The 22,442-nt window shown below is 47.0% G+C and overlaps 2 protein-coding genes across 2 annotated transcripts in view; both read right to left on the reverse strand.

The window, feature by feature from the left end:
* Window positions 1-1,676: 1,676 nt before the first annotated feature.
* On the reverse strand, window positions 1,677-5,821 carry fbxl3a (F-box and leucine-rich repeat protein 3a). The gene is made up of 5 exons (XM_079231196.1): window positions 5,617-5,821; window positions 4,372-4,762; window positions 4,133-4,255; window positions 3,315-3,486; window positions 1,677-2,823 (listed from the first exon to the last, which is right to left on the reverse strand). Exons 2-5 carry the CDS (start codon window positions 4,759-4,761, stop codon window positions 2,183-2,185), a joined length of 1,326 nt encoding a protein of 441 aa, XP_079087322.1. The 5' UTR covers window position 4,762; window positions 5,617-5,821; the 3' UTR covers window positions 1,677-2,182.
* Window positions 5,822-6,867: 1,046 nt separating this feature from the next.
* Window positions 6,868-22,442, reverse strand: part of mycbp2 (MYC binding protein 2) — a gene marked incomplete at its 5' end in the record, with an annotated part of 59,029 nt that continues 43,454 nt past the window's right edge. Inside the window, 28 exons of the mRNA XM_079230623.1 lie at window positions 6,868-8,166; window positions 8,257-8,422; window positions 8,785-8,892; window positions 8,975-9,184; window positions 9,360-9,467; window positions 9,565-9,753; window positions 10,554-10,657; window positions 10,766-10,898; window positions 11,002-11,130; window positions 11,229-11,330; window positions 11,423-11,542; window positions 11,877-11,973; window positions 12,093-12,376; window positions 12,996-13,262; window positions 13,339-13,419; window positions 13,511-13,600; window positions 13,693-13,932; window positions 14,142-14,207; window positions 14,298-14,522; window positions 14,614-14,770; window positions 14,976-15,136; window positions 15,229-15,378; window positions 15,536-15,735; window positions 15,830-15,987; window positions 16,391-16,558; window positions 16,644-16,891; window positions 16,983-17,152; window positions 17,242-18,876. Coding sequence (XP_079086749.1) covers window positions 8,051-8,166; window positions 8,257-8,422; window positions 8,785-8,892; window positions 8,975-9,184; window positions 9,360-9,467; window positions 9,565-9,753; window positions 10,554-10,657; window positions 10,766-10,898; window positions 11,002-11,130; window positions 11,229-11,330; window positions 11,423-11,542; window positions 11,877-11,973; window positions 12,093-12,376; window positions 12,996-13,262; window positions 13,339-13,419; window positions 13,511-13,600; window positions 13,693-13,932; window positions 14,142-14,207; window positions 14,298-14,522; window positions 14,614-14,770; window positions 14,976-15,136; window positions 15,229-15,378; window positions 15,536-15,735; window positions 15,830-15,987; window positions 16,391-16,558; window positions 16,644-16,891; window positions 16,983-17,152; window positions 17,242-18,876 — 5,882 coding nt within the window. The 3' untranslated portion in view covers window positions 6,868-8,050. The remainder of the gene's footprint in view (window positions 8,167-8,256; window positions 8,423-8,784; window positions 8,893-8,974; window positions 9,185-9,359; window positions 9,468-9,564; window positions 9,754-10,553; window positions 10,658-10,765; window positions 10,899-11,001; window positions 11,131-11,228; window positions 11,331-11,422; window positions 11,543-11,876; window positions 11,974-12,092; window positions 12,377-12,995; window positions 13,263-13,338; window positions 13,420-13,510; window positions 13,601-13,692; window positions 13,933-14,141; window positions 14,208-14,297; window positions 14,523-14,613; window positions 14,771-14,975; window positions 15,137-15,228; window positions 15,379-15,535; window positions 15,736-15,829; window positions 15,988-16,390; window positions 16,559-16,643; window positions 16,892-16,982; window positions 17,153-17,241; window positions 18,877-22,442) is intronic.

Here is a 22,442-nt window from a genome sequence, read left to right on the forward strand (position 1 = left end):
GACATGCTAGCCATTGTTGAACAGCTTGTTCAACTTTATGAAAATACACGTTTTGTCAAATTCTATCCCTTCATATGTTGATTGAGACAGCCAGCAATCTCTTTGTTTGGTTGACCTTCCGGGTTTCTGCAGATTCTGAACATTTAATTTCAGCTTTTTCCTAGAGCCCAAGTTAAATTAAGTGTAGGATTCACATCTGACTGGAGAAAGAGCCATGCTAGAGGCACTACTTTAGTTACCTTGAAGTCAAACCCATGTGGAGCAACTTGTTTTTTAACTGCCATTGTCCTGCTGGAAGATGAATCATCCTTCAGACCAAAACAAGGGCAGGGTGTTTTGGATTTAAATCACTAGTTAAAATCTCTTGTGTGCCGAGAAATGATGTAAAGCCTGTGGCAGTGGACTCACAACTTGTAGACCATCCACATGCAACACAACAAAAACTACTCTTGCTGATGGTCTGCTTGCTGGTTCTAGTGATTGCTTCTTTGCATAGAGACTGCATTCCAAAAGCAGACTCCATATCAATGAATTACACAGCTTATCTTCTCCTAGTGTAGGTGCTACAGTATGAAACATATCCATCTAACTCACTCTGGTTTGTACAAAAGAAACCAGCCGTTGGTTAAGGAATCGTTAAACCCTGACAGGGGGCGGAATAAAGAAATAGGTACATTTCTAGTCATAATAATCAAACACACAGCGTTTTATATACAGATGCATTTGTCTTCCTGTTTAAAGGGAATACAAAGGTTTGTCTCATCTGACTTTCGACTGAAATTAATCTGTGCTTTGGACAGGATCTATAAAGACGTTTTTGATGAAAAGATGGCCACCGCTTCGTCTCCTGCCTGCACGGCGTGACACCACACAGAGCACAGGAGGGCAGATACTCACAACACGAGTTAAGGTTTAGAGGCAATAGCAGAAGATTCAAATTAAACCCATTTAGGGAAATATAGGAGTCCAATGCCCCCGAGAGACACAAAGGGGCAAGCTTTGCATTTCCGTGCATTGTGAGTTAATCGCCAAAGAGACACGTCTGTTGAAGTGTTACCAAGCAATCTCATCCTTTTCTACCTCCAAATTCAGACTTTTGTGCGCTATCTATATTTACATAGAAGTATTTCTCTGTTTTGTCTTATGGCTTTAATACTTCAATACACTGCCCTTAGTATCTGATTCAACAGAACAGTGTAAATAATCATGAGAATCCGTGTCCAACTAATACAAGTTGGAGCATTATAAAGATTGTTTCTTTGCTTTCGTTAGAGCATCATTTTGGTGTTCATGTAAGGTGCTTAGGAACTCTGTCTGTACAGAAACCTTCTTAAAAACAACACCAGTATTAGTCAAGCTAACTGATGCAGGAAAGAAAACTAAAGCTGAATAATTTGGGAAAAATTGCACGACTCCAATCAACACTGCACATTCACGTCAGAGAAAAATACACACACACACACACACACACACACACACAGCATGATAAGCAAGGAGGATCAGCAAGATGTCGTTCACGCTGCTACTGCTTTTTATGATTAAATTAGTTTAAATGGAGGCGTAGGACCTTTTGCTCAAATTTGTTCAAATTAAGTGACCCCCCCCCCCCCCCCCACCCCCCCGACTACACCTTACGAACTACCTGAACAAACACCTTCTGTCACATACAATGGACAATTAACATTGCAGCCGTTTTGTAAACCGCTAATACTATATTTTGGTAAGAGCGCAGAGCTGCTATCTCAGACTGGAATTAAGTAAAGTGGCCAAGTGGTAATGTAACAACATGCAATTGTGCATCTAATCTTCCCAAATTAATTAATTCAAAAACATCATCTCACACACACAAGTCATATAGCTCCACCTACTCTGGGTCTGTGTGCTGATAGTTTAATATGTGTTCTCGCTCCAGATTAAGCAAAGCGGGATTCCACAGTCTACTTTGAAGCCAACAGGTAGAGGTTTCCCTGGCGATGGCATGACGTGATAACATGGTATAGCAGTCAGGTGCCACATTACATCTCTGCTCTCCACGCAGACGCTCCGCTAGCGTACGCTCTCCATGTTGGCCCCAACACATTCCACTACGGCTGAGCGCTTAAAGGCTTTTCTATGCAAACACGGAGGACATGAATGTTCCACACCACAAGCTAGACGTACTGCGGGCCTCTTCGGCTTCACTTTACCAGGTCGGCATCACGTCTGGGAACCAGACCCGGCCCAGGTGCTTCGAGACCTCCCAGTGGATCTCATCCAGGGAGTATTTGTGGTCTGGAATCAGCACCTCCTCCATGATGGACAGCTGGGAGAGCCTCCGGCCGCACATCTTGACGAACTCCACGAAGGCGCTGCAGGAGACCTCGCACTCGCCCAGGCCGATGGCCGACAGATGGGTGCAGTGCTTGGCGATGCGGATCAGCTCGTCGTCCAGAGGACGCAGGCCGTTGGCGCACACCACCAGCTCCACCAGACGGGGGCAGTGGAGGCCGACGCGGCCCAGGACCTCCTTGCTGACCGAGCGACCGAAGTAGAGGTGCGTGACCGGGACCTCCTCGTTGAAGAAAGGACCAAACTCGTTCTCGTAGAGGAAGAAGTACATGACCAGGTTGAATTTGGGCGAGTGGCGCACCATGGCGTCCCAGCTGCTCTTCTTGATGGTGTGGTAGTGCTGGCCGGGGTTCTCGCTCACCACGTCGATGCGCAAATGTTCCAGGTGGACGTGTTTCTCCGAGGAGAGGGCCAGCAGGAGGTCGTCACTTAGGAGGTGGTAGTTTAGTGCCAGCTCTCTCAGGCCGTGACACTGGTCTGCCACACACAGGATCCCTGCACATGAGGACAGAAGGATCTTTTTTAATCCAGCTCACTGTGAAATCCAGTTACATTTCATTACATTTCTAAGACGGGATGGGAAACATTGCTCCGAAGCAATCCAGATGTCGACTACGTTTGCCAGACAAGTTGCAGCTGAATCGGCAGTCATGATCATGGCTGAAGAATTAAAACGGTTCCAGGAAAAGAGGTAGAAACAGGACACAGTTATCGTGCGACTTCTGCCAGTCCACCACATGAAATCACAACACCGGGTTAGGGCAAGACAAGATAAATACAGGCTTTAAAATAAGACACTGGATTAAAAAATAATAAAAAAAAGAGCTTTAGGCCTTGTGACTCAGAAAGGAAATCGAAGGAAATCAAAAACACATGACATTAGACTTGGCTAAAAATATAACTAGAGAAAAACAAACGTGTGATAACGCCGCTTCCTCTCAGCTTAAGCACTGAAACAGCCACTGGAGTCTCCGCGCTCTCCGTACCTGCGGGGGAGACGTGAGGGCAGCTGCTCATCTTCAGCAGTTTCAGGGTGTCACTGTTGTTCGCCACCAGGACCTTCAGAGACGGATCGTCCACCGGCGTGTCGTCTATCTTCAGCGAAGACAGCGATTTGGAGTTGACAAACACCACAGTCAGGGCTGAGATGAAGTGAGACTGGGGAAGAAAGAAAAAAAAGAATGAGTTAGAATATACGGTCAGAGCCTGACTGCAGCTTTTTAGATAAGAGCACCAAAATGGCAGGTTGGTGGGTATAATTGAATCAACTTTATTTGGCTATGTACAGTGCATATATTATACATTTTCTGTCAGTCACACAGAAACAGGACAAAGTATGTTGGTAAAACAGAGTGGCTCAGCTTCACTAATAATACAATATATAGTTGTCAATAATAGACTGACATTAATACATTTAGATGAATAAATCTAGAACATTCCAAGTGAAGTATAGAGAGGTTTAGAATCCAATGACCAAACTCTTTTAGCTCTTACAAGCCTGTCCAGATATCACAGTGCCCTAAGGGAGACAAGATAAAACGTGCAAAAATATCCTGTGCCCTTCAGAGTAATGACATCCTCGTCCTCGGTCATGCATAATACAGACACTGCTTTTGAGCCTCAGATAAGAAGAGAATGGAAAACTATCCTGTTAACCAACTATTACCCTGCTCAGCCACAGCTTTTAGGGACAGCATGAAAAAGGCTTATATGATTAAATAAAATTGTCAACTATAACGGAAAGAGCTCATTTGATTTGTATTGTAAATCTGTCGCAGACCCCTTGGGCTTCTGCTAATTGTACCTTTGGAACCTCCATGAAACTGGGCCTGGCTGTAGAAATGAGCCCCAAGGTCTTCAGTGAGCAATTCACCAACTGTGAGAGGATGTCGCACGCTGCTTCTGCAGACTCTGTACTGCTGTCCACCTGGCAGGTTCAAACACACATTGGATGTCACTTCAGAAACATAGAAACGACATGTGCTGGCGAATTGTAAACACAAACTCATTTCAACACAGACCCCACAACTTTTCCACCCTTACCTTGAAGCTGACATACTGCAGGTGGTTGGAGTGCCTCTTTATGATCTGCTTGATGAGGTCCGGGTGTGTGGCTTTCAGGTAAGAGCTTGCTGGCTGGTTAAGCTCAAACTCAAAGCATCTCCACAGCTCGGGCATGTGGAAAGCCTGGTTCCACCGGCAGCACACCTGAGAGGCATACGCCCGATCCAGCAGTGGAAGGTACTGGAAGATGTGCAGCAGGAGCTCCTGAGGCAGTCGCACCCAGCCACTCTCTGGTGTCTCACTGGCCGCCGCCTCCTCCTCCTCCTCGGACTCCTCGCTCGTCTGCGTCCGCACCTTCTTGCGAGCCTCCGCTGGGCTCTCGCTGGAGGAGCCGTTACCGTCCTGCTCTCCTCCTTTGATCCGCTTCATCCTGGAACAATGAGGTGACAGGTTGGTTACAGTCCCAAAAACACAGACATGGTTAACTACCACACAGCAATAATATTGATTCACTAATAAGTCCATCCAGTTTATCCCCAACTGATGTGAAAGTAGATCCAAACAGTCATTCTGCCCCAGGTTGCCTGGTCCAAATACCAGGCCTCACTACATATGTACATGCATCTGTGGATTTACACATTATCTATTCTCACTTTCCACAATGGATACACATCAAATTATCTAAGCAGGGAACGTCTGAGCTATATCTTCATGTATTACACTGCTGCACCAAGTGTGACGTTATTGAAAAACTTCGTAGCATAGTTGACGTTATTATTCATGTTTTCATTGGGGGTTTTTATGCGTTTATACTCGTTTGGTTGCGAGTATGTACATGTTATATTCTCGCAATAGAAAATAGCGCTGCTATATTACATAACGACGTTATCCGTTACTTCTATCTGACGCTACTTCAGAAGCAACGAGCCTGTATACAGCTCGGCGTTAAGACATATTACGCTTGTGCGGGTAACGTTCATTGTAGCCGTCTATACATACTTATCATACGCAGGGCCGGTGACAGCTTTCCTAAAAGGAGTCAGCTTAGGTTCAAGTGAATGAACAAGAAGCCGCTTCCATAACGAGCTGGCCATAGCTAGCTAGCTTAGCTAAACTAGCTAGCTTCAACATTAGTCAAATGTATTTGCCTCGAGATATTTACGCAAACTCGTTGTAGACATCTGCCTCTAAATGATACTTTGCAGCTCTAATTCTACAAACATTATACACAGAATGACACGCGGCTCCTTTCATGAGGAGTTCGTCACAACACCAGCCAGGTACCTTGTTTACACTCCGCTAGCTTACTGGCCGTTAGCAGGAAAATCCGACAATTGACAGTTGACGCTTCAGCCCGGGCCGACGCTGGAAAAGCTCGTCCGCTCCAACCCAGTAACCTGCATCGGAACACGATGACCTCGACAGAGAGAAGGGAAGAGGGGTTTCAATGCAGAGACCTCCGCTCCGTTGACCCAGTTATTTCGCGGGAGTTTCGCCCCCCCCCCCCTGTATCTGAAATGGCGAAGAGTTGTTGTTGTGACAGCAGCGGTGCACCATGGGAAATCAAAAGCAAAATGGCTGTTGGTAAAGATCGTCTGTGTTCAGATGACTCAGAAAATATAAACACTTTTTTTTTTTAGAATAAAAAAATAAATAAATTGATAATATAATTATTTGGTTATCTTTTTCTGAATGTACTGATATGAATTGCAGCCATAAGTCTATGATTTTGTCTAATAACATTAACTACATATAGAGACCATTGAGTATGTTGAAAGGTAATTAGTGTGTGATATTACTATCCATCTGTATGAAGTGATTCATTTTATTGTCCTTGTACATATTCCATCATCAAAATTCGCATGAACTTTGTGACTGGAGCAATACAAATCTGCTCAGTATAAGTGGCCATTTACGGTCAAGAATTAACTCTCATTTTTTTTGCAGTTTTGCTTTATGCTTACAACCACAGAACATAAATAGACTAAAATACAATTCCTTGGGTTTGTTCTTTCTAGTATGTAATTATTAAAACGTACACTTTTAATTGGAATTGCTTTAATCAATTACAATGTCGTCATATAACTTTCCTCCTGCCATAGGAAAGCATGTCGTCATTGCAACTGATATGAACTTTAGTAACACAAAACAAAACAAAAGTATTAATTATTTTGAATCCCCTGGATGTTTACCCTACCAACTGGCATGTAATGTAGCCCTGACAGGTGTTGCAGGCCATCAGTGAGCTTTATTTTGACGTCCAGTGAGGACTGGCTGATTTAGTTTTGCAGGTTGGCACCAGGAAATAAACGACAGAGTAACACATCTTTGTTTTCTCCTAGAAGTATACACAACACTTAGGTCTCCAGCTCTTTTTGGCAGTCACGTCTTCAATGATGCATCAAAGGCCAACAGTGACAGCAGGTCATGTAATGGAAACGTCTCCACTCATTAATGACACAGTGTATACTTTGCGAAACAGAGAACCTGGTTTATTACCATTCGACTCATCCACCACAGATATTACAGAGCAGATTCACAAGTATTAAGCTTTTTTATATAACAGCAGCTTTTTTTTCTTCCCACACTCTGTTCCCCTGACCCCGATCCCCCTGCCTCCGACTAGGGAAAAGCATTACAGGTGCACAATTGTATTTGGTGTAAAGACTGGCCCCTCAAATTATTCAGCTGTAATCAGTCTCACTGTGAGGTCTTTCGTTTGTTTTTGTATTACTGTAGGATTTTGGTTGTTTTTTTTTCTTTTCTTTTTGACAGAGCTGCAAATAGGATTTACATCCACTATCATTCACTGCAGGCGCCAGGCTCCTCCTTCTCATTTCCACACAACAAAAGAGATCCGACATTTAGAAGAGGGGGAATTACGACTGTCTACTGTATAAAAATGTACAGTGGCTTTATTGACATACATTCCATAGGTTAAACAGCTGCAAAATAGGAGGCACACCCAGTATTGCACTTCATTAAAAGTTCTGGCTCAAAACATAACCCAGAATATCAAACAAAACTGAAGTGAAGAGTAGCAACTTCGGAATACAGCTATTTTGAATAGTATCATTATATACAAGATTAGATAAATCGTACACTATTTTCCTCCCAAACATAATTATTCTTAACAGTCTTGAATCCAACTTTTTTTTTTTTGTCCGTCAACCCATGATGCACTTGACAGTGGAGAATACTGTGCAAGATTACGAAAAAGTTTACATACAACAATATTTTAAATTTATAGTTAGGAAGCTGGAAATACGGCCTGTTCCTTTTTCTTTTTTTATACCCACGCTGATCCACAGTTGCCTTTAAGCAAACGTATTTCAAATTCAATGTTTAATCTCGTATAGTTACACTTCAGTGATCAGGAGGTGTGCAACGTCTATAGAAGCCGAGGGAGTACAACGGCCGCATGCAAACACGTCACAAGATATTTTCTTTTTTTTCTTCTTTTTTTTAAAATGCTATTGTTCTTTCCCCCCCCACCTCTTTCAGGTTACTCTGAGTCCAAATGGGCCACAGCTCGTGTTTGTAGCAGAGCCCGGATACTGATGTTGGTAGAGGAGCAGACCTGAGGACTCTTGGCGGAGGGCAGAAACCTGGTCCGGTGTCCAGGAGACTTGACAATGCAAGAGCTTCATGGCTGAGCTTCAGCAGCAGCCAGAAATCACAGTAGACAAACTGGTTTTCAGTAGAAGTCTTGTGTTGTTTAGAAGGTGTGGGCATTTCTGCACACCCCACAGCCCAGCGCAAACTCCTCCCCCGTTGGTGGGTGAACCACATGCAAAGGGCACTCGGTACCTTCCAACTGCTTGCCTTTGGGACCTGTGATAGAAAGGACAAGGATGACATCTTATAGTTATTTCTGTCTGGTATAGACTAGAAGAGTGTAGTCAATAGAAAACTATTGGGTACCTGCAGGACAATGGGGCAGCTCCTCCTTGGGGACGCTGGTCATCCTCTGGAAGTCATCATGGCAGGCGTTGCAGAAGTGCGTGGTGCCGAAGCAGAAGAAAACGGCCACCGAGCAGCAGTACCGGCATTTATACTCTAGGAAGTCTGTGCCGTGCTTGGAGCACATCTGGTGACAAGTCAACGAGAATAAATCAGGGGAAGGGAACATATAAACATCACTTTTAAAGAAACAGTCACACATTTTGGGAAATGTTTTGTTTTTTTAGGGATTAAACCAGCAAGATATAACATATTAATTAGCGAGCTTCAGGGATTCTGTTACACTCAGACAGACTCAGGCTAGCCGTTTCCCCTTGCTTCCAGTATTTGTGCTAAGCTAAGTTAAGTACCAGCCGATTCCAGCATTGCATTAAGCACACAGATACGAGAGCGGTATCAACTTTTCCTTTAACCCTCGGCAAGAAAGAAAATAAGTATATTTCCCAAAATGTCTGGGAAAAATATATATAATCTTTTATATTAGCTCACCTGAGCCCTGGACACATCTGAGCACGCTCCACAGATGAGCTCACTGGGGTCGTAGTCGTCTCCCTGTCCGGCCTCCGCATCGCAGCGAGCCTCTCCCCCAAAATAGGCCTGGGAAATAAGGGCAACCGTTAATTTTCAAGGCCTAAACCATATAAAAAATACATAAAAAAAAGAGAAGATTGTGTCGTACCTTCTTGCACTTGTAGCAGACATAGTATGCATATCTGTTCATGGCGAAGCCCGCGGGGTCGTTGTGGAAACGTGCTCCTGGCGTGGTTATTGCCTCACTCTTATGTAGACCTTCGTACTCCAGCCTCATCAGAGCCTTCCGCCTCACGTCCTCGTAGAGCTCCTTGATGGGGTCGAGCAGGTCCTTGATCACCGAGTGATTGATTTTGTTCTGGAGGCGCACAAAGAAACAAACACCAGCCCGGGTTTATGAAGGTGGTTCTGTTGAGTTTACTACAGAACAAAGCGGTCGCACCGCAGACTGAGCTCGCTCAACAAAAGCCATTGAGCTGGATCCACCTGGAGGTCGATCTCTTCAAGTCAGAGAGGCTCGGGCAACACCTTACCTTGCAGATGGGACACAGCATGAACCCAAACGTGATCCGGGGGCCGAGCCAGCGGTTTTCAAGAACGCGCCGAGTACACTGGAGGTGGAACACGTGAGTGCAGTCCAGCTGAGAACAGAACGCAGGGGTTAGACGAGAGAAAGAAAAAAACAGTGAAACTCAGTTTGATTCTCCATGATGGACAAGCGGCCCACACGTAGCGTACCTGTACTGCAGGAGCAGCGGAGAGGGCCTCCGTGAAGCAGATCATGCACATGTCGTCGGCGTCCTGCTTCAGACAGCCGGTGTTCTTGTCGCAGCCGTGCAGACACGGGAGGCAGGCCTCCTCGTTCTTCACTCCTCCACAGGGGTGTCCACAGGGATGGCTTTTACTGCAGGCCAGTTTGGCGTACTCCTGAGGGACACAACATGAGAGACACTGGTGAGTACTTCCACACACACGTTACTACATCCTGTAACTCTAAGTTGCTTAAAATGCGCCTTGTGTAGCGGCTAGTCGACGCCTCATCCATTATTTGAGACTCAAACTTCAGTGAACACTCAGCTACGGTTGGATCTATACTCATCTTCTCAAGTCTTCATATACAATGAATATTCTACAATGTTTCTACTCTTTTGAGCAAAACCTCAAATTCCTCTCTGTAGGAAAGACACTTATCACCAAAGTGCTTATGTTTGGGAGTAGGATCTGTGTGTTGTATTAGATACAGGGTTTGAGCAAAAATGTTTTCCATCTTGATAAAATATTTTCAGAGATTTCAGAAGTTTGTTAGAATATAATTGCATATACAGTAAGTAACAAAGGGAAAAGCACCCATGTTTATAGGGTCAAATGCAGAGAAGAATTTCCCCACGGGGATTAATAAAGGATAATTTCTTTCTTCTTTCTAAAACAACAGAATAATGTCTGCATTTTCTTTTTTGCTATTTGGGCAATTTTCTGTTGTTTATATAAAAAAAGATATATATATATATATTTTTTTTTTCTTTTTTTGTTGTTGACAGAAGTCAAAACCTCTACCATCACCACCTCACGTTTCTCCTGTCTCCGTTGAGGATGGGATGGATGGATAGATGGACGAACTACCTGAAAACATGTTGTCTCTGGCCGTGGCCGTCGTCACCACAGAGGCATAAAGAAAGAAAAAGAACCAGGTGGTTCCAGTCGTCTTGTTAACAGTTGGGGTTCAGTACCTGGCAGTCTAGGTCTGCGCAGACGCTTCCCACTGCTGACAGCTCGGTGCCGTTCCTCGTCCCACAGAACCTGCAGGCATCCGAGCTGCTGGACGCCGGTTTCCCTGCAAAAGAAAAGTTGACTTTACGGTCAATAAAAGTACACAAGTTTCTTTTAGAAATAACAAATTTGCCGCAATACATATACTCATACCCCAAACATGCTACGTTACCTGTGTGCTCTCTGAACTCCACCATAGCCTTCATAGTCTTGGAGTCGGCCAGGGCCATGAGCCAGAAGAGCTTCGTCCTCCCGCAGCCTTCATGGAGATCCACCTTTATGGCCTCCTCTTCCTCCTTGAACACCTGAAAGCCGCCACAGAGACGAGATCAAACTCCAGCTCGCTCTCCTCCACATTCCTTCCATAACTGCATTGGTATCATCACCAGTGGGAGAATCATCACTGACCTGTCTCTGGTGAGAGCGCGTGCGTCGGTGCAGGTGGAGGAAGCGGTCGCAGTCGGTGCAGAGGTTGCCGCACATGTTACACAGGATGATGGCCGCCGTCTCGCCGTCATCGTGATTGTCACACATGGGCTGTGGACAAGAGGAGGGGGAAATCCATTCGTTATCATTTAAATAGTCCATCAGTTATTTTACCTGCGTGTAGCTCCTCCTGGTAAAATCGTCCTCACCATCTGCTTCTGCTGTCCATCTTTGCCCATCCAGCGACCGGAGGACAGCCTGTCCACATGGTCCTGGTCCAGCACGCACAGCGACGCCAAGGCCAGCCACAGCTGTGAGACAGAACGTTACATAACACGGGGTCAGCCGGTACCCGGTAGTCGTAAACGTGTTGCTCTGCGTATGGGGACATTTGAATGCGTACCCTTGTGGTGGCGATACACCGTACAGGAGAACGATGCTCCTCCTCCATTTTGGTCAGGGCTATGATGGTCTCAGCTATTGCGTTTTTGGTGACTCTGGACCAACTTTCTGAAAGGTGACCCTAGAAACAGAAAGGACAATACAATACATAGGAATATGGAATTTATGACAAAGATGGCGAATGTGGTTCTGTATCAAATTCGGCACTCAGAGACTTAAAGGGAAAGATGGACAGTTCACCCGAAAGGCCTTAGCTCCTAGAGATACTGTCTTCTGTCCAATATAACGGGACTCTGTGATACTCGGCTTGTGGTGCTCAAAGCGACAAAAATGTTCTTTTGAAAACCTCAATATCAATTGTTGATTGATATGATTGAAAGAAAATAGCTCCCATGTGAAACTGCTCTCAACCGGGTCTGTGGATTATTGTTATTACTACGAGAAGGAGAACTTACCGCTGCCATGTCTTTGACCAGCTTTATGATGATCTCTGCTATCTGTGGCGGCGTGGAGCCTTTCATCCACCAGTGGCTCTCACCCCTGCGGATGTAGCTGATCATGACAGAAACGGGCGATAATTATGAAAAATCAAAAAAGGGCTTTGCCATTTGCCACAAACTGCCGTAGTAACTTCCCCAAATTGTGATTGGGCCTCGCAGAAAGTAAGTCACCTGGAGTTGAAGATCATGGGCAGCGTGACGGTGGTGACCCCTTTGCCCGCGGCCATGCCGGCCGTGCCAGCGATGGTGGTGCCTTTGGCCTTCAGCTGCACGGTGAGGGCTTTGGCGATGCAGCCCAGGAACATGTCCAGGATGCACAGCTTGTTCCAGTCGCCCTTCTCCGTGGAGTGGATGATGTCGCTGATGTCCGCCGGTGGCAGCGCCTTCACCCCGATGATGCTGGCGAGTCTCACTGGCGTGACCTCCGGAAGGACGCGCCTGAGCAGCGATGTGACCTGAGATGACGTAAGAGCAGTCAGACCAGGACATCGTCGTGAGGGATTCACTTTAACATGCACATGGAGGAGAAACACTTATGAAACACTTCTTTTGTTTTTTTAAGTTACACCTGAACAATAACTCAAGTAATGTGGCAAGAAACATAGCAAAAGGTCAGGAGATAAAGGAAAGAGGAAGATTGCCAGCTATATTACAACATTACTTTTTTCAACACCGTGCAATACTACGTTTCAATTTCAATCTATATGCAATATAACTTTCTACTCCTTTTTCAATATCTTTCTTGATATCATGCTCAATATTACTTTTCTATTTTACTTTCCATTAGGCACTGGTGTGAGTATCACTTCTTATACACTTTAGATTTGTACTCATTTGCAATTTTTACTTTTTCTATTTTAGTTGAATTTACTTTATTTACCTTACTCTTATTGCTACTGTGTTCTATTTTGCAATGTGTCAGTATTATTTATTTCACTATTATTATTTTTGTTCATATATGTTCATCTTTTTATTCTATTGTATTTTGCTCTTCTATTGTAATCTTTAATGACACAATACAACTCTGGCACAATAATTTCCTTAAACAGTCCAGGTGCTGCACACGTCACCCACCTGTCTCTGAACTCTCGGGGAGGCCGTGTGCAGCAGGGAGAACAGGTCCTGCATGAGCGTGAGCTGCTGAGCGAGGTACTGGCGGCCCACGTTGGAGCCGCTCAGCGCCAGGACCATGGACAGGAGCTCGAAGCAGTAAGCGTCCGAGGAGGCGTCGTCGTCGCTGGGCTGGGAGTTGGCGTTCTCTTTGCTGGAGATGGCGTGCTCCCACTCCTCCCTCACGCGCGTGGACTCCATGCGGATGGCCTGGACGATGTGCGCGCACACCTGAAACGAGTACGCACGTTAGCAAGAGGGCTGAGGATATAATAACGCCAACTGTCGAATGGTTTGAAGAGCTGACCTGTTTCTGGAGGTTGGTGAGTTTGCTCCTGCTGAAGATGATGCCCACCATGTGCTCTTTGAGGTCAGCGTCAGACGGAACCTATTCATAAAAACATACAGGAGTAAAACGTCAGCTGAAGGTCAGTGAATGCTTGGGTTTAACAGCAGAGGTAAACTGTCACAGTGCAGACCTTGTCCTCTCCCTCGGGTGAAGAAAGAAGGTTTTTCTCCTCCTGCTCTGGAGTCGGCTCTGCGTCTCCACAGATGAGCTTTCCAAAGACCTAAACGAGCACAACAACGGAAACGCTCAAGCGTCCAATAGACTGCAGGTATTTGTGACGCGATCGCGTGTGGAAGAAGCAGCGAGACGGACCTGAGAGGTGATGAGGCGAAACACTCGGAGAGTCTCGGCCTCGCAGTTCTTTTGCTGGGCCATGCTGGCGGAGATCTGCCCCAGGATCTTGATGCTCTCGCCCTCTTTCCAACCCAGGACCTTCACCTGGCGCACCCTCAGGGTGTTCTCGGGACCCTTCAGCTCCACCTTGATCACATGGTGGTCCCCTCCAGGGAGCTCGCTTGTCACCCAGCCCATGTGCCGAGAGTCCAGGTCGACCTTTCGATAAAAAGGCACGGGGGTGTTTAACAGTGTTCTGCCATATGTGCATGTAAATATGGAGTGGATTGTGATACTAGATCAAGGAGCACCATATAAAAACAACCTATCGCGCTGAAAAGGGAGTTACTGTGATTCAAAGGCAACATAATCTATATACAAATAGACTAGACTTCAAACTGATTACACCGTATTCCCAACAACCATACCTGTTTGATTCTGCACAGGTCCTCTGCTGCTTTTCCACATAGGAATGTAACCGATGTGACTTTGTTCTGTGAATATGACAAATATAGTATCATCAATTCCGTCATTGGTCTAAACTTTGCATTTGCACAACACCAATGCTGCTGTTTCCCGCTTACCCCGATGTCTCTGGAGTTGTCCACATGCACAGTCACATTGGAGGCGTTCAGGCCCTTCACGCAGCTGATGGTGATGCTCTTGGTTTTGTTCTTGTCCTCGTCTCCGGATTCCCAGAAGGTCTCCGTGGAGCCGTCGGTAAGGCTGCCGATCATGGCGGGCCGACTGGACGTCTTGATGTCCACCACGCTGGTCAGATCCTTCAGACAGGTCACCAGGCAGAGGTCCTATTGTCACACACTCAGGTTAGTGCATGTTAATGTCCCGTGTTGACCAACAGGAGACGGATCTGAGGCAAGCATGCGATTGTTTTCTTGCCTGGCTCATCGCTTCGTAGCCCGACTGCACGCTGATGTTGAAGCTCTCCTCGCTGTCTCCGTCGTCCGACTTGGACAAGATATTGTTGATGTGATGGAAAACGTTGCTCTGGTGGAGGAACTGGTGGTCGGACTGCTTAAACTTGAGACTCCAGCACCTGGAAGGATAAGTCAATACATGTTCCCTTAATATGCACATGAACCTCAGAACTGACAACGAGGCAATGATAATACAAAACATGACGAGTCTCTTCTGCCAGTTAAATTAAGTACATACGGATTGAACATATTCCCTAAAAGTTCAATCTGTCATTGTACAGCGTGATATCAATCCATTCGTGTTGGCTGGTGGGTTGGTAGTACCTCAGCGCCATCTGCTGAAGTGAGCTGCCACTGGGAAGTGACATCATGAGGTCAGAGATGGTCTGAAGGAGGCGGTGGAAGGTGTGGGGGAGAGGATGCGCCGCCTCGCCGGCAATAACAATGTCTGACAGTGGATGTTCACAGACGCCAAGGTCTCTTTCCTGTGGAGCGCAGAAGTCCGCGGTTAGAAGACGCAACGACAAAGAGAGTAAGAAACGCTGCACGTGTTTTGGGGCGTTTAACCACTCGTTACCTGCTCCACGTTTTCTTTGTTCCCCTTGTTCTCATCGTCTTCCTCGTCCTCGGGTTCAAAGGGCGACGGAGTGAGAGATGCTACAAAATGCCAAAGGATGTCGTGCAGAGAGGTGGTCTGGATCACATTGCACAGCAGCCAGTTGAAGGCCTGACGGGGACACCAAGAGAAAATCATACCGATTAGTCTTCTTATTCTATACAAATCTAACTCATTAACTATCAATATCCAGCCAACTAATGGCCTATAACCTTGATCCACTGCTGGATTAATAGCAACAATTAAAGTGAGATGTTGCTGCCTGTACCTCCATGGCAAACACCCTGCAGGCAGACTTCCTCAGAGCATGCCTCATGGCCACCTCCAGGCCCTCCAGGTCATGGTGCTGGATAACGAAAGCCAGGACGGGCCACTGGAAGTTCCTCTCCCCCTTACTGAGGGAGCCGTGGGCCGAGATCAGCCGGGACAGCTCGGGGGACGGGTGCCGTAACAGAGAGGATCCCACCTCTGATAAGGGGGGTAAAGTGGGTTGATGTTACAGATGACGACGCTGTAACGCATTCATTCAGGCGTCACGGCTCAAATTAACACGTTCAATTACCTGCATCCCCACTATGGACCCTGCGTCTGGGCACGGCTTTTACCCGGGCCGGAGAGGGAGAGTGCTGCTTGTCATACTCGGACGCTACGACTGAGTAAGACCTCTGAAACACAGTTCTTTTCGCCGTATCGCTGTCTGTGATGGGACTGGTCTCCAGACTGAAAGAGAGGATCGGAAACCGTTTGGCACAGACAAAAACATTTGAATAACTAGAAAATGGAGCAGCCAGGCTCTTTTGTGCTGTATACAATGAGGCTGATCATGATAAGGAGGCATAACAATGAAGGCACACTTTCTGAACCGAATGCTTGCTGTCACTATGTACAGTAGGGGGCGGGGAAACGGCACCGAACTACCTTTCTGTACAGTGTATATCTGCAATGACAACATGCATTATCTGCTGGTCCGCGCTTCAATTTATGGACAAATATGACTTAAATATCATGCATGTATATGTCGATGTCATGCGAATATCTGCGATATTAACATCCGCAATTCACTGATGTTGTGAGCATGCCGAGGAGTGGAAGTCATTAAAAGCATCGTACTAAGACGTGTTACCTGGGCGGCATTGATTTCATGTTGTTCTCTGGTTCCTCAAACACATTGGGACAGGCATCAGGGGTGACTGATATGTAAGGTGCAGGAACAGATGTTGAGCGCAAATACCTCATCTCATCTTGGAAGAGGTTATCGTCTTGGTAGCCCCCAAAGTTCTCAGTGTGTTGCCTGAAAGAGGAGAGTGACTCAAACCATTATGTGTTCTTATCTGAATAAAACTAAAAAAGGTGTCGTTAACTGAGCTGGAAGCTACCTAGCTAGCGTCTGGAGGTAGAGGCAGCCCATTTTGTTGGGGAGTTCGTCCGACACGCCCTCCTTGAGGCTGGGAAGCAGCTGGGAGTGCAGCGGCCGCGGCGGGTAGTGGCACAGCATGCTGGGCTCGGCGGCGCTGCTGAGGGACAGCAGGAACAAAGCGTTCGCCCGAATCACCTGGTGGGCCTCCATGGTGGGCAGCGCCCTCGGAGTCTTCACCTGCAGGGGTTTCTTCCTGGACTGCTTCACCTGGCGAACATGCAGATTGTTTTGTTGTCGTCAACTCCAAGAAGTCAGTTTGTAGTTTAGAGGGACACACATTTAAGCACGAGGAGGCTACCTTTTCCCTGGCGGCGGTCTGCTTCTCTCTCAGGTATTTTTCCCGACAGCGATCGCACACCAGGTACCAGGTGCTGCCTCCGATGCCTCCGTCTCCACAGTTCCCAGCCCAACCGCCACAGAAGTGGCCGATGCTGTTGTAGCCCTGGCCTCCGGCGTAGCGGCCGCAACCTGCCATGAAATACCGAGGAAGGGGGTTAGAAGGCTCAACGTCCATTAGTAATACAGTACCCTCATTCAAAAAACGTCTGTATTCTCACCTGGGTGAGCTTGTCTCATGTGGTAGGTGACGGGGTACGGGTGAGACTCGCCGCACAGCTCACAGATGGTGTCTTTCTCCGGTCCGCCCATGGCGAGCTGAGCCATCTCTCCGAACAGATTCCCCCTCGGACGCACCTCGGCCTTGTCCCTCTTCTTCTTCTCCTTCTTTGCCTTCTTGCCGTCTTTCTCGTGCTCCTTCCTCTTCAGGATGGCGCTGGACCCCGGGCTGGGGAAGATCATGTTCTGAGTGGCGGCCTTGATGGTGGCCAGAGAGATGTCCTCCCAGAACGCCACCAGATGTTGCAACGTCAACGGCAAGATGGACTTCGCCCTCATAACCGGATGAGAAGCCATCTCGTGGGAAGCGGCGTCCCCCTTACCCTCCTCGCACTTCTCTGGCAGGGGAGGTTCTTTCAGCATGGACAGCACCTTGTTTTTGTTGATGCTTCCCATTTTGGAGATGTCCGGGCCGTGCGGCGCAATGTTGAACATGTTGAGTGCCGAGGAGATCTCTAAGGAGTGGCGGTTCTTCAGCTTGCTCTCCTTCTCCTCGGCGCCCTGCCCTCCCAGGGAGCTGCGGATGGGCGCGTGCTCTTTGGTTAAGTCCGGGTTGAACTTGAGGAAGGAGGAGCAGGCCATGGCGTCGTGGACAATACCTTCATGCCACAGGAACGCTGCGAAGACGGAACGTGCGCATTCGGCCACAGAAGGCGACATGGCCTGTTTGGCAGGCTCCGAGGCCCTGGATGTACTCTCGCCTTTGAACAAAGGTCCAGATTTCTCCTTCTTAGGGCGCGTGTGTCGACTGGAGGCTTTGCGGCTGACTTTGGGCGACGCGCGGCTCTCCGTTTCCTCCTTGACGGGGGCTTTGCCGATGCTGAAGTGAACCTTGCACGAGCCATCTTCCGAATTTTGAGCCTCCGAGTTCTCGTCATTGCCGTCCTCTGAGAGCAGAGCACTGGAGCTGCACACCTCCACCACTTCACTGTGGAGGTTCTCCTGGGTCACATGCGGAGAGGGAACACGGTTCTCCGCATTGCCAATCTCTCCGTTATTTGGATCTTTAGGAGACAGTTTAGGTTTCGGAGAGGTAGACCTGCCTCTAAGTGGCTCTGTAAGTGGGACCTTCTTCTTTCTGAGTGTGTCTGGGTCCAGAGTGTACGAATCGGATTTGGACCTCTCTCTGGGAGGGTCCAGCCTGGCTTTGGAGGAAGGGCTGACTTTTGGTGGGAGGTTTTTGTCTTGCTGGGCTGAAGAGGAGTTCTGGGAGGAGGTGCTGGAGGGACTAGACCTGCCTGAAGAGGACACGCCTTTTTGTTTGGGCGAGGTGGAGCGCGAGCCGGCGTTTGGGGACTCAGCCCGGAGTCCCGGGGTTCGCCCGTCGGCCTTCAGGGCCTGCAGGGTGTTGTGATTGGGCGAGTGGGAGCGGCTGTGGGAGTCGGACCTCAGTTTGGCCGTGTCCGACCGCAGGATGAGGGCCTCGCTGGCCGAGAGGCCGCCCTCGCCCGTCTTGCTCCGGCTCTGCTCGGACGAGCGGCTTCCCCGGCCCTCCTGTTTGGGCGAGCGATTCTCCTGCCGATGTTTGGAGGCCGGGGACATGGGCCGCGCCCCGGGCATCAGGTTCCCTCGCTCACCTGAACGTTAATAATTCAAACACAGTTACAACACAAGAGAGGACTAAATCGGTGGTAAGAGTGTAACCATTTAGCTCTAAGCGCAAAACCTGAGAGGAAAAAAATGTAATGCTGAAAATATAAGGTAAAATGCAATGCAATGAAGATAACTAGTGGACCATGGAGAGCTGATGAAAGATGGATTCCAGCCCAGTCCTGGGACCTCTCCTACTAATATTGAACCTAGTTAGCGTTAACTTTTAATAGCCTGGTAGTTTAGTCTAGCAACCACAAACAACACTTAAGGTCCACCTATTTTAAAACTGAACTTTAAACCAAAACTCATGTTTTCATGACGCCTTTTTAGTTTTTCCTCTTTGCTACAATACAGTGTTTGGCCACATCCTACTTTAGGTCACAGTTTTAAAAGCTATTTTGTTGTCTTTGGGTTTGTGCCCACCCTCTTTCAGTCTGAGGGAGGCATGCGTGCTGTGATTACCCACCCTTTTGCCTCAGAGCGAGAGATGAGAGAGCAGTGCCATGCCCAGCCACGGACACATTGCTTTTGTGCACACGCTCGCGAGAAGCAAGGCGGCGCGATGAACCATCTACAGCGGAAAACAGTGGAGCAGGTAAACAAACAAGGCATGGAACGCAAGGCGGGCGCCACAGAGAGAGAGAGAGAGAGAAAGCACAAAGAGGCAATGGGGTCAAGTCAAGAAGGTGAAGTAGAAAGAGGCAAAAAGGACAAGTTAAAGTGATGGAAGAGAAACAGAGGTAGAGAAACATGAGAAACACTTATAGAAGAGACACCATGACAAGTTACAGAACCAAGCGTTGTCCTGGAATTACAAGTATGCTGTGCACACAATTTAGTATTATGTGCTCTCCATTTAATTGAAAATATATATATTTTGCCTCTCCCCCTCTTTTAAAAAAGGCGGCATACACCTTTATTTAGTGTGTCGCATTTGGTCAGCTGGAAGCTTGAAGACGACGACAAAGACAACATTTAAGAAGCGCTCCACAACTCTGAAGCTGAGTTTTTAATGAACATCCTGAGTCTCACAGGATAAAGGTTTGAGGACGTTGTCCGTAACATCCCATATTAAACCCATTAGAGCGACCCAGAGCGAGTGAAGGGGACATGTAGGACAAGACTGATGGCATTAAGGTGATCCATTACCTGCATGCTAAATGGAGAGCACGTATTATTAATTTATGCACACAGATGAGGTTTTTTTCCAAGACACCTCCTTGGCTCTATAAGAAATAGACAATCAGGTAAAAAGAAAAAGAAAAAGATTACCACGAGAAAAAGTAGCAATACAGAAGAAAAGACCGGCAGGGAGAAAGAGAGCTACACAGGCTGAACAAGTCACAAACAGATATTTTGGATCCTAATCCTAAATTGTGGTATTTTGTACCTAATTTATCCAGTTTAAGATATTAGTATGTGTTATATGTAATATTACTTAATGACAGGGATGATATTTCTGCTGTTTTAGGGAGATTACGGTAGACTTTAGACCAACAACTATTTAGACGAACGTCACTTTTGTACTGAAGCCCTGGGCTGGTTGAGGCAGACGATGAGTTGTTTAATCAAGGATGATAAATGCAGATCTGAAATTAAAGCAGCGAGGAAGATGACGAGGAAAAGAATAAGAAAGCCGAGTAGCAGAACAAGCAGACAAGCAGAAGAATAAGCAGCTCGGCCTGTTACTCCAGCACACGGCAACAGTATCCCTTTGAACAAGACGCTTGCTCGAGTATTTAAGTTGGAAATCTTGTTCTCAAAAACAAGTGAGAATGCCTGTCAATGCATATTTGTTGAAGGCAGTGTCACCGGATTTGTTTTTTTAGAAACAAGATTTAAACATTCAATACTAGACACGTCGGTCACCAGAAACATAACTGCACTGTTATGTGTCGCACGTCGCTGCTGCCCTTCCCAGAAAAACACATGAAAGAGAATGAATACAGAACAAAAATCTGGAGAAACAAAACGCTGCGAGGAAAAAAGGATCAACACCTGTGCAAGCAAGCGCTGTCAGAAAGCAGGACAGACTTACTCGGAAGCTGTGGTTGTGGCTGAGACAGTTGGGAGGGGGATTGTCCAAACACAAATGGGCTGTGGACAAGGGAGGAGGAGGAAGAGGAGGGAGGTTGGGCGGCTTGCTCAAATACGGAGGAGGAGGGAGCTGCTGAGAGGAAGGGCCCAGACTGAACGGAATTCAGTATGGCACTCAACCGGTCACCTGCAAACATGGAGACAGAGGATGGGGAGAAACTACAGCTTATACTATGGTTTGAGGCTTCCAAAAGGGGGTGAGGATCAGTCAGAGTTTATTTCTTAGCAGTCATTCAGTCATCTCCCACGACGCCGCACATGTGCGAAATGGGCGGAGCCGCCAGGGTCCCGGAAGTAAGAGTCCTATTTTAATTTCTGTTGACAATGACAATGCAAGAGGATGGGCGGTGGGTGCGGGGGGCACTTCCAAGGATTGAATGGGCGTCCAAAAAGGTGGGCAAAAAGTGGAAAAGACACAACGTAAAAGGAGAGAGGTGAACTACGACTCCCAAGAAACATCTGCAATTACATCTGCAGCCGAGTTCAAATGTTCAATGAGCGGCAGCTGAGCAGCTCATTAGCTATGCAGCCTGAGCGCTGCAATTTAATGCCGTGGATGTTTTCTGGGGGGTTCGGGACAAGACGCCTGTTCTTGTTTGTGATTTAGAAAAGAACGAGACTTGAGCAACTTTAGACGGTCAGACTAGCGTTGCTGCTTCATGCAGGATCTGATTGGCTGTCTGCATTGTCTGGAATAAGCTCTACACCTAGACAGACGGACACCTGAAACGGTATTCTATCAAATTCATGCAAGGCCAGGGTGTCTGCTGTAGCAGACATGTGCAATGTAATTTCATTTACTTCATTATGAACTTCTACTATTGTTAAACTATCCAGGAAACGCTCATGTTTCTATGTTGTGGCGCATTGATGACATCATGAGCAGAAAACTCTCAAACAGGGTTGTACACTGTTAAAAAATATATACTCCCAGCACCAGTGGCTCCTCCCATTTCGCAACTGTATTTGGGGAAAGGATATGTTGAGGAAGAGGGGTGGGGTGGTGGAGGTCTCTTCTCATGTATTCATGTCAGGAGCCATTCTTCCGAGATTCTTCTTGTCAGAAGTTCCAAAAAACATGTTGCACCCTTCCCCATCTACCGTATATTGAGCTGACACTGCATCAGTAATCATTCAAAGACTCTTGTGTACGTGGAACAGAAGTAGTTGTGAACCAGGAACAAAACCCAGTCACTGTGTTGCTTCTGAACAAACAAAAAAAAGAAGCCTTTTCATCAGTTGTTGGAGCCATTCATTGGAGGATTCCTGGCTGAAGGCGAGATGGGAGAAGTCAACCACCATGACTGAGAAGGCCGAGAGATCCAACAATGAGGTTGCTTTGCAATTTGCTCAAAGAGCTTCGCCAAGGACTGGTCCATCAAGCGGACCAATCTGAGGGTGATCCGTCTGCCTCACAGCATGAGGCGAGTGATTTAAGCCACACTTGGACCTT

This window comes from Taurulus bubalis, assembly GCF_910589615.1.
Source record: "Taurulus bubalis genome assembly, chromosome: 15".
NCBI lineage: Eukaryota > Metazoa > Chordata > Actinopteri > Perciformes > Cottidae > Taurulus > Taurulus bubalis.

What these genes read in the sequence shown, in the direction of transcription:
- fbxl3a (XM_079231196.1), bottom strand. Translation starts at nt 4,761, where the DNA reads ATGAAGCGGATCAAAGGAGGAGAGCAGGACGGTAACGGCTCCTCCAGC. An exon ending in GTTTCATGGAGGTTCCAAAG is followed by an intron (nt 3,487 to 4,132) that starts GTACAATTAGCA and finishes TTTCTTCCCCAG; the next exon opens with TCTCACTTCATCTCAGCCCT. An exon ending in CCCTCACGTCTCCCCCGCAG is followed by an intron (nt 2,824 to 3,314) that starts GTACGGAGAGCG and finishes CCTCATGTGCAG; the next exon opens with GGATCCTGTGTGTGGCAGAC.